Here is a 15,000-nt window from a genome sequence, read left to right as displayed (position 1 = left end):
CTACCTTCCTACCTCCTGTCTCCTCTACCTTCCTACCTCCTGTCTCCTCTACCTTCCTACCTCCTGTCTCCTCTACCTTCCTACCTCCTGTCTCCTCTACCTTCCTACCTCCTGTCTCCTCTACCTTCCTACCTCCTGTCTCCTCTACCTTCCTACCTCCTGTCTCCTCTACCTTCCTACCTCCTGTCTCCTCTACCTTCCTACCCCCTGTCTCCTCTACCTTCCTACCTCCTGTCTCCTCTACCTTCCTACCTCCTGTCTCCTCTACCTTCCTACCTCCTGTCTCCTCTACCTTCCTACTTCCTGTCTCCTCTACCTTCCTACTTCCTGTCTCCTCTACCTTCCTACCTATGCCCTAGCAGTCTAGATTGAAGATAACAAAGTTAAGACAAGACGGTTCAAACATCCCAGAACTCTTTGCATAAATGAGGAAGAGTTCTAAACTAAGGGACCAATAATGACTTGTCTTAATATGGGTATCTTTAGCCTAGCTAGCAGTGAGAGAGGACACATGAAATGCTCTTTTACTGTTTACTTCAATCAGACTTCAATCACTGGCTATGTGTGAGGATACAATGGAAGCCATGCAGGGCATTGTGAGTATTGCTGACTCAGCACCGGCCATAAGAGGCTATACAGTACGTCACAATGGACTGAGGCCAAAGTAGTCGGGGAACAGCTGAATAGAAAGGCTCTCTTCATAATAGCGTGAAAAGCAATAAGCACAGAGGCCAAGAATAATCTTTTGAGAGGTGTGTTGTGCCCGTGCCCTTGGACTGTCTGCCTTTTCAATGGAAAACAACGGTCTGCATTAGCCCACACTATTCACACGACTCAATAACAGGTATTTTACTTCCTGCTTTGCTCCTATGGCTACACTTCGCAATAGCTGCCAGTCCACACATTATGCCATCATTGACTTGAATGGGGACGCCCCCTCTATCCATTCTATTTCTATGGCAGCACATGCAGACAAGAGTGGAGGAGAGGAGAAAATGTTTTTCTAAAATATATATATATTTATTTTTGCTATTCAAACGTTTTTTACAGTGACTGCAGTCATTTGGCTGGTCAGTTACCATCATCCAAAATGCCATGATGGTCACAGCCATTACTACTGTCTCCTACACATGAAGTATGACAAATTATGACAAAAGTATGACAAAGTGTGACAAATGGCGACGTCCAAGACTAACTATACCCACATAAAGATGGTTATGATAAATATAAAGTTAGGAGAAGGGCGGGGCTGGGTAATATTTGCCATACCATTAAGCAGTTATGCCCTTTATATTAAAATGTAAAGTGATAAGTGTCTAAGGGTTGTCATGAGACAGACGTTGAAGGAAGATGAATATCCCAGACCAGAGGTCCCAAATGGCACCCTATTCCCTATATAGTGTACTACTTTTGACCAGAGACCCCTATGGGCAAAGGTCACAACTGGTGCACTCAAAAAATGTACAGGGTGCAATTTGGGACGCAATAATTGATGAGAATAGAGAATAACTAATTTGCAACTTTGAGATAAACTTTTAGCCAGGCAGAGACAGGCTCTCCATCAATATGTGTATGTCCATCCGTGTGTGTGTGTGTGTGTACATCCATGTGTGTGTGTGTGTGTGAGTCTGCGTGTGTATCCATATGTGTGTGTGTCTGAACGTATGATTGATTGACAAAAGCTTAGCCTATCAACAGCAGCACTGTCATTTAGAGGACGGTTGAAGATGAAACCATTCATTATCTAGATCTCCTGTTGAGCCACTAGCACAGACTGGAATATGTTCCGGGATTCTTCCGATAGCATTGAGGAGTACACCACATCAGTCACTGGCTTCATCAATAAATGCATCGATGACATCGTCCCCACAGTGACCGTACGTACCCCAACCAGAAGTCATGGATTACAGGCAATATCTGCACTGAGCTAAAGGGTAGAGCTGCCGCTTTCAAGGAGCGGGATTCTAACCCGGACGCTTATAAGAAATCCTGCTATGCCCTCCGATGATCCATCAAACAGGCAAAGAGTCAATACAGGACTAAGATTGAATCGTAGGAAACCGGCTCCAACGCTCGTCGGATGTGGCAGGGCTTGCAAACTATTATGGAATACAAACGGCAGCAGAGCCGTGAGCTGCCCAGTGACACAAGCCTACCAGACGAGCTAAATTACTTCTATGCTCACTTCGAGGCAAGCAACACTGAAGCATGCATGAGAGCATCAGCTGTTTCGGACGACTGTGTGATCACGCTCTCCATAGTCAATGTGAGTAAGACCTTTAAACAGGTCAACATTCACAAGGCTGCGGGCCAGATGGATTACCAGGACATGTACTCCGAGCATGCGCTGACCAACTGGCAAGTGTCTTCACTGACATTTCAACCTTTCCCTGTCTGAGTCTGTAATACCATCATGTTTCAAGCAGACCACTATAGACCCTGTGCCCAAGAACACTAAGGTAACCTGCCTAAATGACTACCGACCCGTAGCACTCACGTCTGTAGCCATGAAGTGCTTTGAAAGGCTGGTCATGGCTCACATCAACACCACTATCCCAGAAATCCTAGACCCACTCCAATTTGCATACCGCCCCAACAGATCCACAGATGATTAAATGTAGGGATGTAGCTCAGTTGGTAGAGCATGGCGTTTGCAACGCCAGGGTTGTGGGCTCGATTCCCACGGGGGCCAGTATGAAAAATAAAAAAATTATGTATGCACTCACTAACTGTAAGTCGCTCTGGATAAGAGCGTCTGCTAAATGACTAAAATGTAAATGTTAAATCTCTATTGCACTCCACAGTGCCTTTTCCCACCTGCACAAAAGGAACACCTATGTGAGAATGCTATTCATTGACTACAGCTCAGCGTTCAACACCATAGTGCCCTCAAAGCTCATCACAAAGCTAAGGACCCTGGGACTAAACACCTCCCTTTGCAACTGGATCCTGGACTTCCTGACGAGCCGCCCCCAGGTGGTAAGGGTAGGTAACAACACATCTGCCACGCTGATCCTCAACACAGGGGCCCCTCAGGGGAGCGTGCTCAGTCCCCTCCTGTACTCCCTGTTCACCCATGACTGCATGGCCAGGCACGACTACAACACCATCATTAAGTTTGCCGACGACACAACAGTGGTAGGCCTGATCACCGACAACAACGAGACAGTCTATAGGGAGGAGGTCAGAGACCTGGCCGTGTGGTGCCAGGATATCAACCTCTCCCTCAACGTGATCGAGACCAAGGAGATGATTGTTGGCTACAGGAAAAGGAGGACTGAGCACGCCCCCATTCTCATCGACGGGGCTGTAGTGGAGCAGGTTGAGAGCATCAAGTTCCTTGGTGTCCACATCCCCAACAAACTATCATGGTCCAAACACACCAAGACAGTCGTGAAGAGGGCATGACAAAGCCTATTCCCACTCAGGAGACTGAAAAGATTTGGCATGGGTCCTCAGATCCTCATAAAGTTATACAGCTGCTCCATCGAGAGCATCCTGACTGGTTGCATCACCGCCTGGTATGGCAACTGCTCGGCCTCCGACCGCAAGGCACTACAGAGGGTAGTGCGTACGGCCCAGTACATCACTGGGGCCAAGCTTCCTGCCATCCAGGACCTCTATACCAGGCGGTGTCAGAGGAAGGCCCTCAAAATTGCCAAAGACTCCAGCCACCCAAATCATAGACTGTTCTCTCTGCTACCGCACGCCAAGCAGTACCGGAGTGCCAAGTCTAGGTCCAAAAGGCTTCTTTACAGCTTCTACCCTCAAGCCATAAGACTCCTGAATAGCTAATCATGGCTACCCAGACTATTTGCATTGTCCCCCCCACCCCCCCCACCCCCTCTTTTTACGCTGCTGCTACTCTCTGTTTATTATCTATGCATAGTCACTTTAACTCTACCCACATGTACATATTACCTCAATTACCTCGACTAACCTGTGCCCCCGCACATTGACTCTGTACCGGTACCCCCTGTATACAGCCTCCCTACTGTTATTACATAGACTAACTCATTGACTCTGTACCGGTACCCCCTGTATATAGCCTCCCTACTGTTATTACATAGACTAACACATTGACTCTGTACCGGTACCCCCTGTATATAGCCTCCCTACTGTTATTACATAGACTAACACATTGACTCTGTACCGGTACCCCCTGTATATAGCCTCCCTACTGTTATTACATCGACTAAAACATTGACTCTGTACCGGTACCCCCTGTATATAGCCTCCCTACTGTTATTACCTCCACTAACACATTGACTCTGTACCGGTACCCCCTGTATATAGCCTCCCTACTGTTATTACCTCCACTAACACATTGACTCTGTACCGGTACCCCCTGTATATAGCCTCCCTACTGTTATTACCTCCACTAACACATTGACTCTGTACCGGTACCCCCTGTATATAGCCTCCCTACTGTTATTTTACTGCTGCTCTTTAATTATTAGTTATTTTTCTATTTTTCTTATTTTTTTATTTTTACTTATCTAATTTTTACTTAACACTTATTTTTCTTAAAACTGCATTGTTGGTTAAGGGCTTGTAAGTAAGCATTTCACTGTAAGGTCTACACCTGTGACAAATACAATTTGATTTGATTTGATTATCTAGATCTCTTGTTGAGCCTCTTCAACAACCAATACCATTCATTATCTAGATCTCCTGTTGAGCCTTCAACAACCAATACCATACATTATCTAGATCTCCTGTTGAGCCACTTCAACAACCAATACCATACATTATCTAGATCTCCTGTTGAGCCACTTCAACAACCAATACCATTCATTATCTAGATCTCCTGTTGAGCCACTTCAACAACCAATACCATACATTATCTAGATCTCCTGTTGAGCCACTTCAACAACCGATACATCAACCAATACATCACTCAGTACATCAACCAATACATCACTAAATACATCACTCAACACATCAACTATTACATCAACCAATACATCACTCAACACATCAACCAATTGCCAGTATACATTTATTTTTATTATGTCATACGTTTTACCCCCTACAACACTTTCAATAACTTTGTAGAACAGTTCTGTATGCCAAATACAATCAAATGCTTTTTGGAAGTTAATAACGCAAGTGTACATTTTGGCATTATTTTGGTGGACATGTTTATCTATCAGGGTGTGTAGGGTGTAAATATGATCGGTTGTGCGATGTTTTGGTATTAATCCAATTAGGCTTTTACTCAAGTCATTGAAGCTTATTAAGGAAGTTTAGATCTCTTACATGTATAATACTACAGAAAACCTTCCCCAGGTTGCTGTTCACGCAAACGCCTCTGTAATTGTTAGGGTCATATTTGTCTCCGTTCTTAAAGATTGGGGTTATGAGTCCTTGATTCCAGATGTCAGGGAAATAACCTACACTCAGGATCAAATTAAACAGTTTTAATATAGCCTGTTGAAATGTTGCACTTGTGAATTTGAGCATCTCATTTAGGAAGCCATCTGGTCTGCATGCTTTTTTTAAAATTTGAGGGTCTGGAGTCCAATGGATTTTGATTGTCCTTTATAGCTTTTTCTAATCCATTCAACTTCTCATGAATTTGGCATTGTTCTGTTATTTTGACGTTTGTCTCTCTCTCTCTCTCTCTCTCTCTCTCTCTCTCTCGCTCTCTCTCTCTCTCTCTCTCTCTCTCTCTCTCTCTCTCTCGCTCTCTCTCTCGCTCTCTCGCTCTCTCGCTCTCTCGCTCTTTCACTGCGTCTGATAAACAAATCAACACTAATGAGAATGCATGTGGTTCATCACATTCAGATGCCAGTATATCGTATGGGTCTTTCTAATGAATCATTCACATGTGGTTGGTGATTCATGTACTGTAGGGTGATTACTGTGCTGTAGGGTTCTAATAATGGAAGTTTTTATTCTGAATTGTATATGTAGATATTACTTGTGGATGTTTTGTGTTAAACTCATGTTTTACTGAATAATTTAAACTAAGATAAATGATACGTGTTAAAGCCGATGCGACAGTATGTTCAGTACTGCTGGAGCAAAGGAGGGGATATTCAAATGACCTTTGCCCTTTACCCTTTTACCCGAAGCCAGTTGATCAGTCATGGTTGATATCCATGACCAGACAATTGAAATGTCATCAAGTTATACTGCAGAATGAAAATGACCCTGTGAACTTCAGGGAGTGGTTGAATGATCGGACAATATAACTGTTCCTTTCACTTGAGTTCATTTCTTAAAACGTGACCAATCTACCGATCTACACATTTTTCATATTTGTGTTTTTTCATTAGAAAGTTACAGACACACAAATATCGTACCCCCAAAGACATGCTAACCTCTCACCATTACAATAACAGGGGGGGGGGGGATATTTGTGTAGAAGTCTTTGGAAACATATTCTATTCTTATTTACAATAAAAGTGACTCCAAAATGACACAATACATTATTTACTATTCATTTCTATTGGGCACAAAATAATCTGAAACACAACCAAAACCAACAGGAAATGCATCCAAGTTTGTAGAGTCACATGTTTGATGTAGTCACTGTGTTCTATGAATATGGGACCAAATACTAAACGTTTTACTACTTTAATACACTTAGAAGTGAATTTGTCCCAATACTTTTGGTCCCCTAAAATGGGGGGGACTACTGTATGTACAGAAAGTGGTGTAATTTCTAAACGGTCACCAGATGTGGATGAAAATACCTTCACATTAAAGCTGACAGTCTGCACTTTATCCGCATAGTCGTTGTATCATTTCAAATCCAAAGTGCCGGAGTATAGAGTGAAAACAACAACATAATGTGTCTGTCCCAACACTGTTGGAGCTCCCTGCAGAGCGTTTTGGAATGAAACTCTTTATGCTCACTCACATAAGTAAGCATAACAGAGTGTGATGGAGATGACATCAGTGGCTCCCTGTTGAGCGATATGGACCTGAGTGAACTTAGCGAAGTTAGTAACGTTTGGAAGAACTAGGGCCGGGACGATACCAGTATCGCGATACTCGTCACCATCGTGGCAAGGAAACAAAACACCAAGCGGATGTAACTTCTTTAGGAAAACAGCCCTAATGTTGGAAACAAACATCATTATGTTGTCATCCAGTGTCACATGTATTTATTTTCCAAGCTGTAGCACACAATATGTTACATACAGCAGGTTTTAAAAGGACCAAAGAGTTTAGTCTGCTTTGTTTTGTTTTTTTGTTGCTATGAACAAAATACTGCAATACTGGTATCGTCACAGCCTTAGTAAGAAATCACACAAGAATTGCAAACATCTCTGGTATGTGTACAGACTACTGAAAGGCCAGGCTGATCTGGAGCAGAGTTCTGACGGGGAGATAAAGTAAAGTGGGCCATGGACTAGACTAATGACAGCCTGTGAGAACACTGTCTCCTCCTCCTCCTCCTCCTCCTCCTCCCCTCCTCCTCCTCCTCCTCCTCCTCCTCCTTCTCCTCCTCCTCCTCCTCCTCCTCCCCTCCTCCCCTCCTCCCCTCCTCCCGTCCTCCTCCTCCTCCTCTCCAATAGATCACCACTCGGCCGGTGGAGTTAAACCATTCTACTGAATAAACCATGAGACAGATTTACCCCAATATGTCTTTCAGGCTGCGTGTCTCATATGGCACCCTATTCCCTATGTAGTGCACAACACTACACTACATTTCCATGGGTTCTCTAGTCAAAAAGAGTGCACTATATAGGGAATAGGATGACATTTCAGACACACCCTCTGTCTCTTAACATAGTTATTCTGGGCTTGTCATCTGAGTCCCTATAGCTCAGGTCTCTGTCTCCTCTACATCATCTGAGTCCCTATAGCTCAGGTCTCTGTCTCCTCTATTTCATCTGAGTCCCTATAGCTCAGGTCTCTGTCTCCTCTATTTCATCTGAGTCCCTATAGCTCAGGTCTCTGTCTCCTCTACATCATCTGAGTCCCTATAGCTCAGGTCTCTGTCTCCTCTACATCATCTGAGTCCCTATAGCTCAGGTCTCTGTCTCCTCTACATCATCTGAGTCCCTATAGCTCAGGTCTCTGTCTCCTCTATTTCATCTGAGTCCCTATAGCTCAGGTCTCTGTCTCCTCTATTTCATCTGAGTCCCTATAGCTCAGGTCTCTGTCTCCTCTACATCATCTGAGTCCCTATAGCTCAGGTCTCTGTCTCCTCTACATCATCTGAGTCCCTATAGCTCAGGTCTCTGTCTCCTCTACATCATCTGAGTCCCTATAGCTCAGGTCTCTGTCTCCTCTACATCATCTGAGTCCCTATAGCTCAGGTCTCTGTCTCCTCTATTTCATCTGAGTCCCTATAGCTCAGGTCTCTGTCTCCTCTACATCATCTGAGTCCCTATAGCTCAGGTCTCTGTCTCCTCTATTTCATCTGAGTCCCTATAGCTCAGGTCTCTGTCTCCTCTACATCATCTGAGTCCCTATAGCTCAGGTCTCTGTCTCCTCTACATCATCTGAGTCCCTATAGCTCAGGTCTCTGTCTCCTCTACATCATCTGAGTCCCTATAGCTCAGGTCCACAGGAGGTTGGTGGCATCTTAATTGGGGAGGACGGGCTCGTAATGACTGGAGTGGAATAAGTGGAATGGTATCAAATACATCAAACACACGGTTTCCAGGTGTTTGATGCCATTCCATTAGCTCCGTTCCGGCCCTTACAGATTACAGCTTACACATGGTCATTTATATTGGGCCTATCAACTGGCTACCTACTTATCTCTCAAGTGTCTGTCTCCACTCACCTAAACTAGTGTGTCTGTGTGTGTCTGTGTGTGTCTGTGTGTGTGTCTGTGTGTGTGTGTGTGTGTGTGTGTGTGTGTGTGTGTGTGTGTGTGTGTGTGTGTGTGTGTGTGTGTGTGTGTGTGTGTGTGTGTGTGTGTGTGTGTGTGTGTAAAGTTGGACAGGATACAGAACCCAGAAGCCCTTTTAGAATCTCTCTCAGTTCCGGACCTTGATTCTATATTCTGTTTGGCCTCATCGTGCTCCAAACCATCTCCTCCCCAGAGAGCCAAGCTCAACATGGGACGTAAACAACAAACTTCAAACAACTCAGTCAGATGCCGGGAACAGCCGGGACCTGCCCCACACACACACTGGGCCACACACACACACACACACACTGGGACACACACACACACACACACACACTGGGACAAACACACACACACACTGGGACAAACACACACACACACACTGGGACAAACACACACACACACACTGGGACCTGCCCCACACACACACACTGGGACAAACACACACACACTGGGCCACACACACACACACTGGGACAAACACACACACACACTGGGACAAACACACACACACACTGGGACAAACACAAACACACACACACACACACATTCATTTACCCACACTCACAGACCACTGCACTTGAGTGTACGGTCTCTCTCTCTTGATCAGTTGTGTGCTTCCCTCTAGTGGCCCGATGTTGGAAGTACTTCCCACATATCAGGTTTGGTTGGTTTTCATTAAGGTCTACCAGTCCAATAAATACTGTAACCCTAACCACGAATGACACAATTTCAATCCCATCAGTAAACCAATCCCTCTCTCATAAGCTCCACCTACTTGTTCTGAGGCTCCTCTGGATTGGCAGGCTGTTGGCGATAGGCCCGCCCTTGGCTCCTCCCCCGCTGACAGTGCGGATGGTGAAGTTGTACAGTCGTCCCGGGAACATCCCATCCAGGATGCGGCTGGTTGGCTGAAGCGCTGTGATTGACAGGGAATCTCTGGGCGCCCATTGGAGGTCGAAGGTGTCGTAGTCACCAGAGGTGGGACCATCCCAGGTCAGTTCTACAGAGCTGTTACCACCGACGTCTCTGAAAGACACCATGGAGGGAGGCTCTGGGGCTGAGGGGGAAAACACAGACCGATGCAGGCTTTACTACAAGCAACACAAAACACAGACCGATACAGGCTTTACTACAAGCAACACAAAACACAGACCGATACAGGCTTTACTACAAGCAACACAAAACACAGACCGATACAGGCTTTACTACAAGCAACACAAAACACAGACCGATACAGGCTTTACTACAAGCAACACAAAACACAGACCGATACAGGCTTTACTACAAGCAACACAAAACACAGACAGATGCAGAATTTACTACAAGCAACACAAAACACAGACCGATACAGGCTTTACTACAAGCAACACAAAACACAGACCGATACAGGCTTTACTACAAGCAACACAAAACACAGACCGATACAGGCTTTACTACAAGCAACACAAAACACAGTCCGATACAGGCTTTACTACAAGCAACACAAAACACAGACCGATGCAGGCTTTACTACAAGCAACACAAAACACAGACCGATACAGGCTTTACTACAAGCAACACAAAACACAGACCGATACAGGCTTTACTACAAGCAACACAAAACACAGACCGATGCAGGCTTTACTACAAGCAACACAAAACACAGACCGATACAGGCTTTACTACAAGCAACACAAAACACAGACCGATACAGGCTTTACTACAAGCAACACAAAACACAGACCGATAAAGGCTTTACTACAAGCAACACAAAACACAGACCGATGCAGGCTTTACTACAAGCAACACAAAACACAGACCGATACAGACTTTACTACAAGCAACACAAAACACAGACCGATACACGCTTTACTACAAGCAACACAAAACACAGACCGATGCAGGCTTTACTACAAGCAACACAAAACACAGACCGATACAGGCTTTACTACAAGCAACACAAAACACAGACCGATAAAGGCTTTACTACAAGCAACACAAAACACAGACCGATACAGGCTTTACTACAAGCAACACAAAACACAGACCGATACAGGCTTTACTACAAGCGACACAAAACACAGACCGATAAAGGCTTTACTACAAGCAACACAAAACACAGACCAATACAGGCTTTACTACAAGCAACACAAAACACAGACCAATACAGGCTTTACTACAAGCAACACAAAACACAGTCCGATACAGACTTTACTACAAGCAACACAAAACACAGACGATACAGGCTTTACTACAAGCAACACAAAACACAGACCGATACAGGCTTTACTACAAGCAACACAAAACACAGACCGATACAGGCTTTACTACAAGCAACACAAAACACAGACCGATACAGGCTTTACTACAAGCAACACAAAACACAGACCGATGCAGGCTTTACTACAAGCAACACAAAACACAGACCGATGCAGGCTTTACTACAAGCAACACAAAACACAGACCGATACAGGCTTTACTACAAGCAACACAAAACACAGACCGATACAGGCTTTACTACAAACAACACAAAACACAGACCGATACAGGCTTTACTACAAGCAACACAAACTGTGATTGATAAAGGGAGAGGAGAACACACAAAATAGTTGAACTTACAGTTTTTTTTTAATAAGTTGAACTTATTTTGTGTGTAAATTGTTTCTATCATGTGAACTCTGGATGCATTGACCCATGGTTTAGAGTATTTTCCAACCAAGGTAGAACAAGTCAGTACAGTTGTTCAAGTGGAATGGACACATGATATAACAGCTATCATCCCTGGCATCAGACATTGATATGAGTTTCAGATAGAGAGAGAGAGGGGTAGTGCACTGACCAGTCCTTCCCTTCGCACACACAGCATTAGTCAGCTCTCCGCTGTGTGTGACCACCTCAGCCCGGTACAGACGGCCAGGCACCAGTCCCTGGAACAGGTGTTCTCTCTGCTCCATGCCCAGCTCCTGGGCTGCCAGAGTGGTGGTTGAGCCCTCCAGGCCGCTGTAGAGGACCACTTGGTACCTGCTCCACTCCCCTGCCCCAGGCAGCCAGCTGACGGAGAGACGGTCAGTACGCTCACCACCCTGGACGTGGAGGGAGCGCACTGGGGCTGGGACTGGGGGGGGGGGAATGGTTAAGAGAGAGAACAGGGGTTTGGGGGGGTTAAGGGGATGGGGGAGAAGAGAGAGAACAGGGGTTTGGGGGGATGGTTAAGGGGATGGGGAGAAGAGAGAGAACAGGGGTTTGGGGGGGGGGGTTAAGGGGATGGGGAGAAGAGAGAGAACAGGGGTTTGGGGGGATGGTTAAGGGGACAGGGGAGAAGAGAGAGAACAGGGGTTTGGGGGGATGGTTAAGGGGATGGGGGAGAAGAGAGAGAACAGGGGTTTGGGGGGATGGTTAAGGGGATGGGGGAGAAGAGAGAGAACAGGGGTTTGGGGGGGGGGTTAAGGGGATGGGGGAGAAGAGAGAGAACAGGGGTTTGGGGGGGGGGTTAAGGGGATGGGGGAGAAGAGAGAGAACAGGGGTTTGGGGGGATGGTTAAGGGGACGGGGGAGAAGAGAGAGAACAGGGGTTTGGGGGGGGGGGGGGTTAAGGGGATGGGGAGAAGAGAGAGAACAGGACGATAGAGTTAGTTCATGTTCTATTTTATTATCAAGAGGAAAGGCAGAGATTATGAACAGGACAATGTATCTTGCATTTAGATATCCATCTGGAATTGGATAATGGACATCCAACATCTCATCTAATGAGAGACGTTCTTCATAATGTTTTAGTGACTCAAATGTCCGTCAGAGCAACGAAGTTCTAATCTCTCATGGATAGACTACGTGACATAAATTACGTGAGTTTTTAGTTCTGGGTTACCGAGATGAATGAAGTTCAAATTATAAGAAGTGAGCTCAGATGTTAGACAAGGTGTGGTGTAAAAATCACAGTCATTCACATAGAAAGGCCATTGGGAGAAAAGTCATTTTGACATTCACATTGTTGACAAAACAAAAAGATAACCAAGCAGGGAACTTAATGACATTAAATCACTGATTTCCCCAGACTGTCTCACACCTCAAAGACCATAAGCTGCTTGTATAACATCCATCAACACATTACATTGATAAATGAATCACTTCTGCTGAGCCGTATTCTTAACATTCACATCAGAGTTTTAACAGTCTCCATCAGGCCCAATTAAGTGCTACCACACATCATCTCTGCAATAAGAAATAAACAAATACAACCAATTGACTAGTGGCGAGTTTCCACCGAGGATTTACCCCGGTGTTTTACCCAAAATACTCAGACTTCTCTGTTTCTATCTACACGGACCAGCAGTGCCCGACACCCAGTGTCTCACTGGGCCATGGCTCCGGTTGACCTGCTCTCTCTTGGGGCCAAAGCCAGGCCACTGGCACTTTTCAGCTGGTACATAACAATGGCTGACTGTGGACTTTAACACCTTCTTCTCACAAAGCAAAACTGTCTTGATGATACAAGAGGTTGTTGATTCTGCTCACCCACCCAAGTCTTTAGTGTCACAATAACGCCAGAGACACATTAACATAAAACACAGGCTCAGTGGAAATGCACCAGTGGCGTTACGGTCATTTGCGTTTAAGATTGTGATAATGACAGCGGCGCTGTGAAAGAGAGATTGTCATCGACAGACAGAAGCACCACTTCAGATGCTGTGGGTGTCATCCTGTCTGTCACTTCTGTTTTTAGAATGACTTTATGAGTTCATCAGAAGTTGTAGCAGACTTTTTGAAAATTACAGCCTCGGCAATAAGAAATGTACGGCAATTAGCTTTCAACATTCAGTTGGATGAATGTGGTGTTTTTCTGAGGTCGACATGGAGTCATGAAGAAAATGTGATCCCTAAAATTCCTACGTTCAGAATGAATTTCAGCACCGTACACATACACTATATGATGCATGCCTACGAAATGACTATGTCACATGTCAATCAAAAGAAACAGGTATTGTTTGACTCACAATAGATTGAATTGATAATAAAGTCAATAAATATCTATTTATATACAATGCTATTTTACAGTGAACAGATTGACAACAGACTTTCAGCACGCTTATAGGGAAGGACATTCAATAAGCACAGCACTTACACAAATGACTGATGATTGGCTGAGAGAAATTGATGATAAAAAGATTGTGGGGGCTGTTTTGTTGGACTTCAGTGCTGCTTTTGACATTATCGATCATAGTCTGCTGCTGTAAAAACATATGTGTTATGGCTTTACATCCCCTGCTATCAGTGGTGTAAAGTACTTAAGTAAGAATACTTGAAAGTACTACTTAAGTAGTTTTCTGGGGTATCTGAACTTTTACTTTTACTTCACTACATTCCTAAAGAAAATAATGTACTTTTTACTCCATACATTTTCCCTGACACCCAAAAGTACTCGTTACATTTTGAATGCGTAGCAGGACAGGGATATTGCCTAATTCAAACACTTATAAAGAGAACATCCCTGGTCATCCCTACTGCCCCTGATCTGGCAGACTCACTAAACACATGCTTCGTTTGTAAATGCCGTCTGAGTGTTGGAGTATGCCCCTGGCTATCCGTAAATTAAAACATTAAAAATAAGATTATGCCGTCTGGTTTGAAATTAAGGAATTTGAAATGATTTATACTTTTAATTTTACTTTTGATACTTAAGTATATTTAAAACCAAATACTTTTAGACTTTTACTCAAGTGGTATTTTACTGGGTGACTTTCACTTTTACTGGAGTCATTTTCTATTAAGGTATCTTTACTTTTACTCAAGTATGACAATTGGGTACTTTTTCCACCACTGCCTGCTATATTGTGGATAAAGAGTTACCTGTCTAACAGAACACAGAGGGGGTTCTTTAAAGGAAGCCTCTCCAGCCTAATCCAGGTAGAATCAGGAATTACCCAGGGCCCCTAACTTTTTTAGAATCTTTACTAACGACATGCCACTGGCTTTGAGTAAAGGATTTTGTGTTGTAGATATGTGGTAGTAGAGTAGGGGCCTGAGGACACACACCTAATGTGTTGTGAAATCTGTTATGAATGTATTGTAATGTTTTAAAAATGGTAGAACTGCCTTAATTTAGCTGGACCCCAGGAAGAGTGGCTGCTGCCTTGGCAGGAACTAATGGGGATCCATAACAAATACAAATACAAATACAAATACACAGTATTCATACACTAC

At 44.4% G+C, this 15,000-nt stretch overlaps 1 protein-coding gene across 1 annotated transcript in view; it reads right to left on the bottom strand.

Annotated features, from left to right (window-relative positions):
• The window catches only part of LOC311117053 (receptor-type tyrosine-protein phosphatase beta-like), a gene marked incomplete at both ends in the record, with an annotated part of 14,882 nt that extends 2,964 nt beyond the window's left edge, over nt 1-11,918 (bottom strand). Inside the window, 2 exons of the mRNA XM_084192045.1 lie at nt 9,600-9,881; nt 11,643-11,918. Of these exons, the coding sequence (XP_084048171.1) occupies nt 9,600-9,881; nt 11,643-11,918 (558 nt within the window). The remainder of the gene's footprint in view (nt 1-9,599; nt 9,882-11,642) is intronic.
• Between the last annotated feature and the right edge of the window lie 3,082 nt (nt 11,919-15,000).

Source organism: Coregonus lavaretus (genome assembly GCF_964263955.1).
Source record: "Coregonus lavaretus genome assembly, contig: HAP1_SCAFFOLD_8462, whole genome shotgun sequence".
Classification (NCBI taxonomy): domain Eukaryota; kingdom Metazoa; phylum Chordata; class Actinopteri; order Salmoniformes; family Salmonidae; genus Coregonus; species Coregonus lavaretus.
This window is presented reverse-complemented; position numbering and strand designations above follow the sequence as displayed.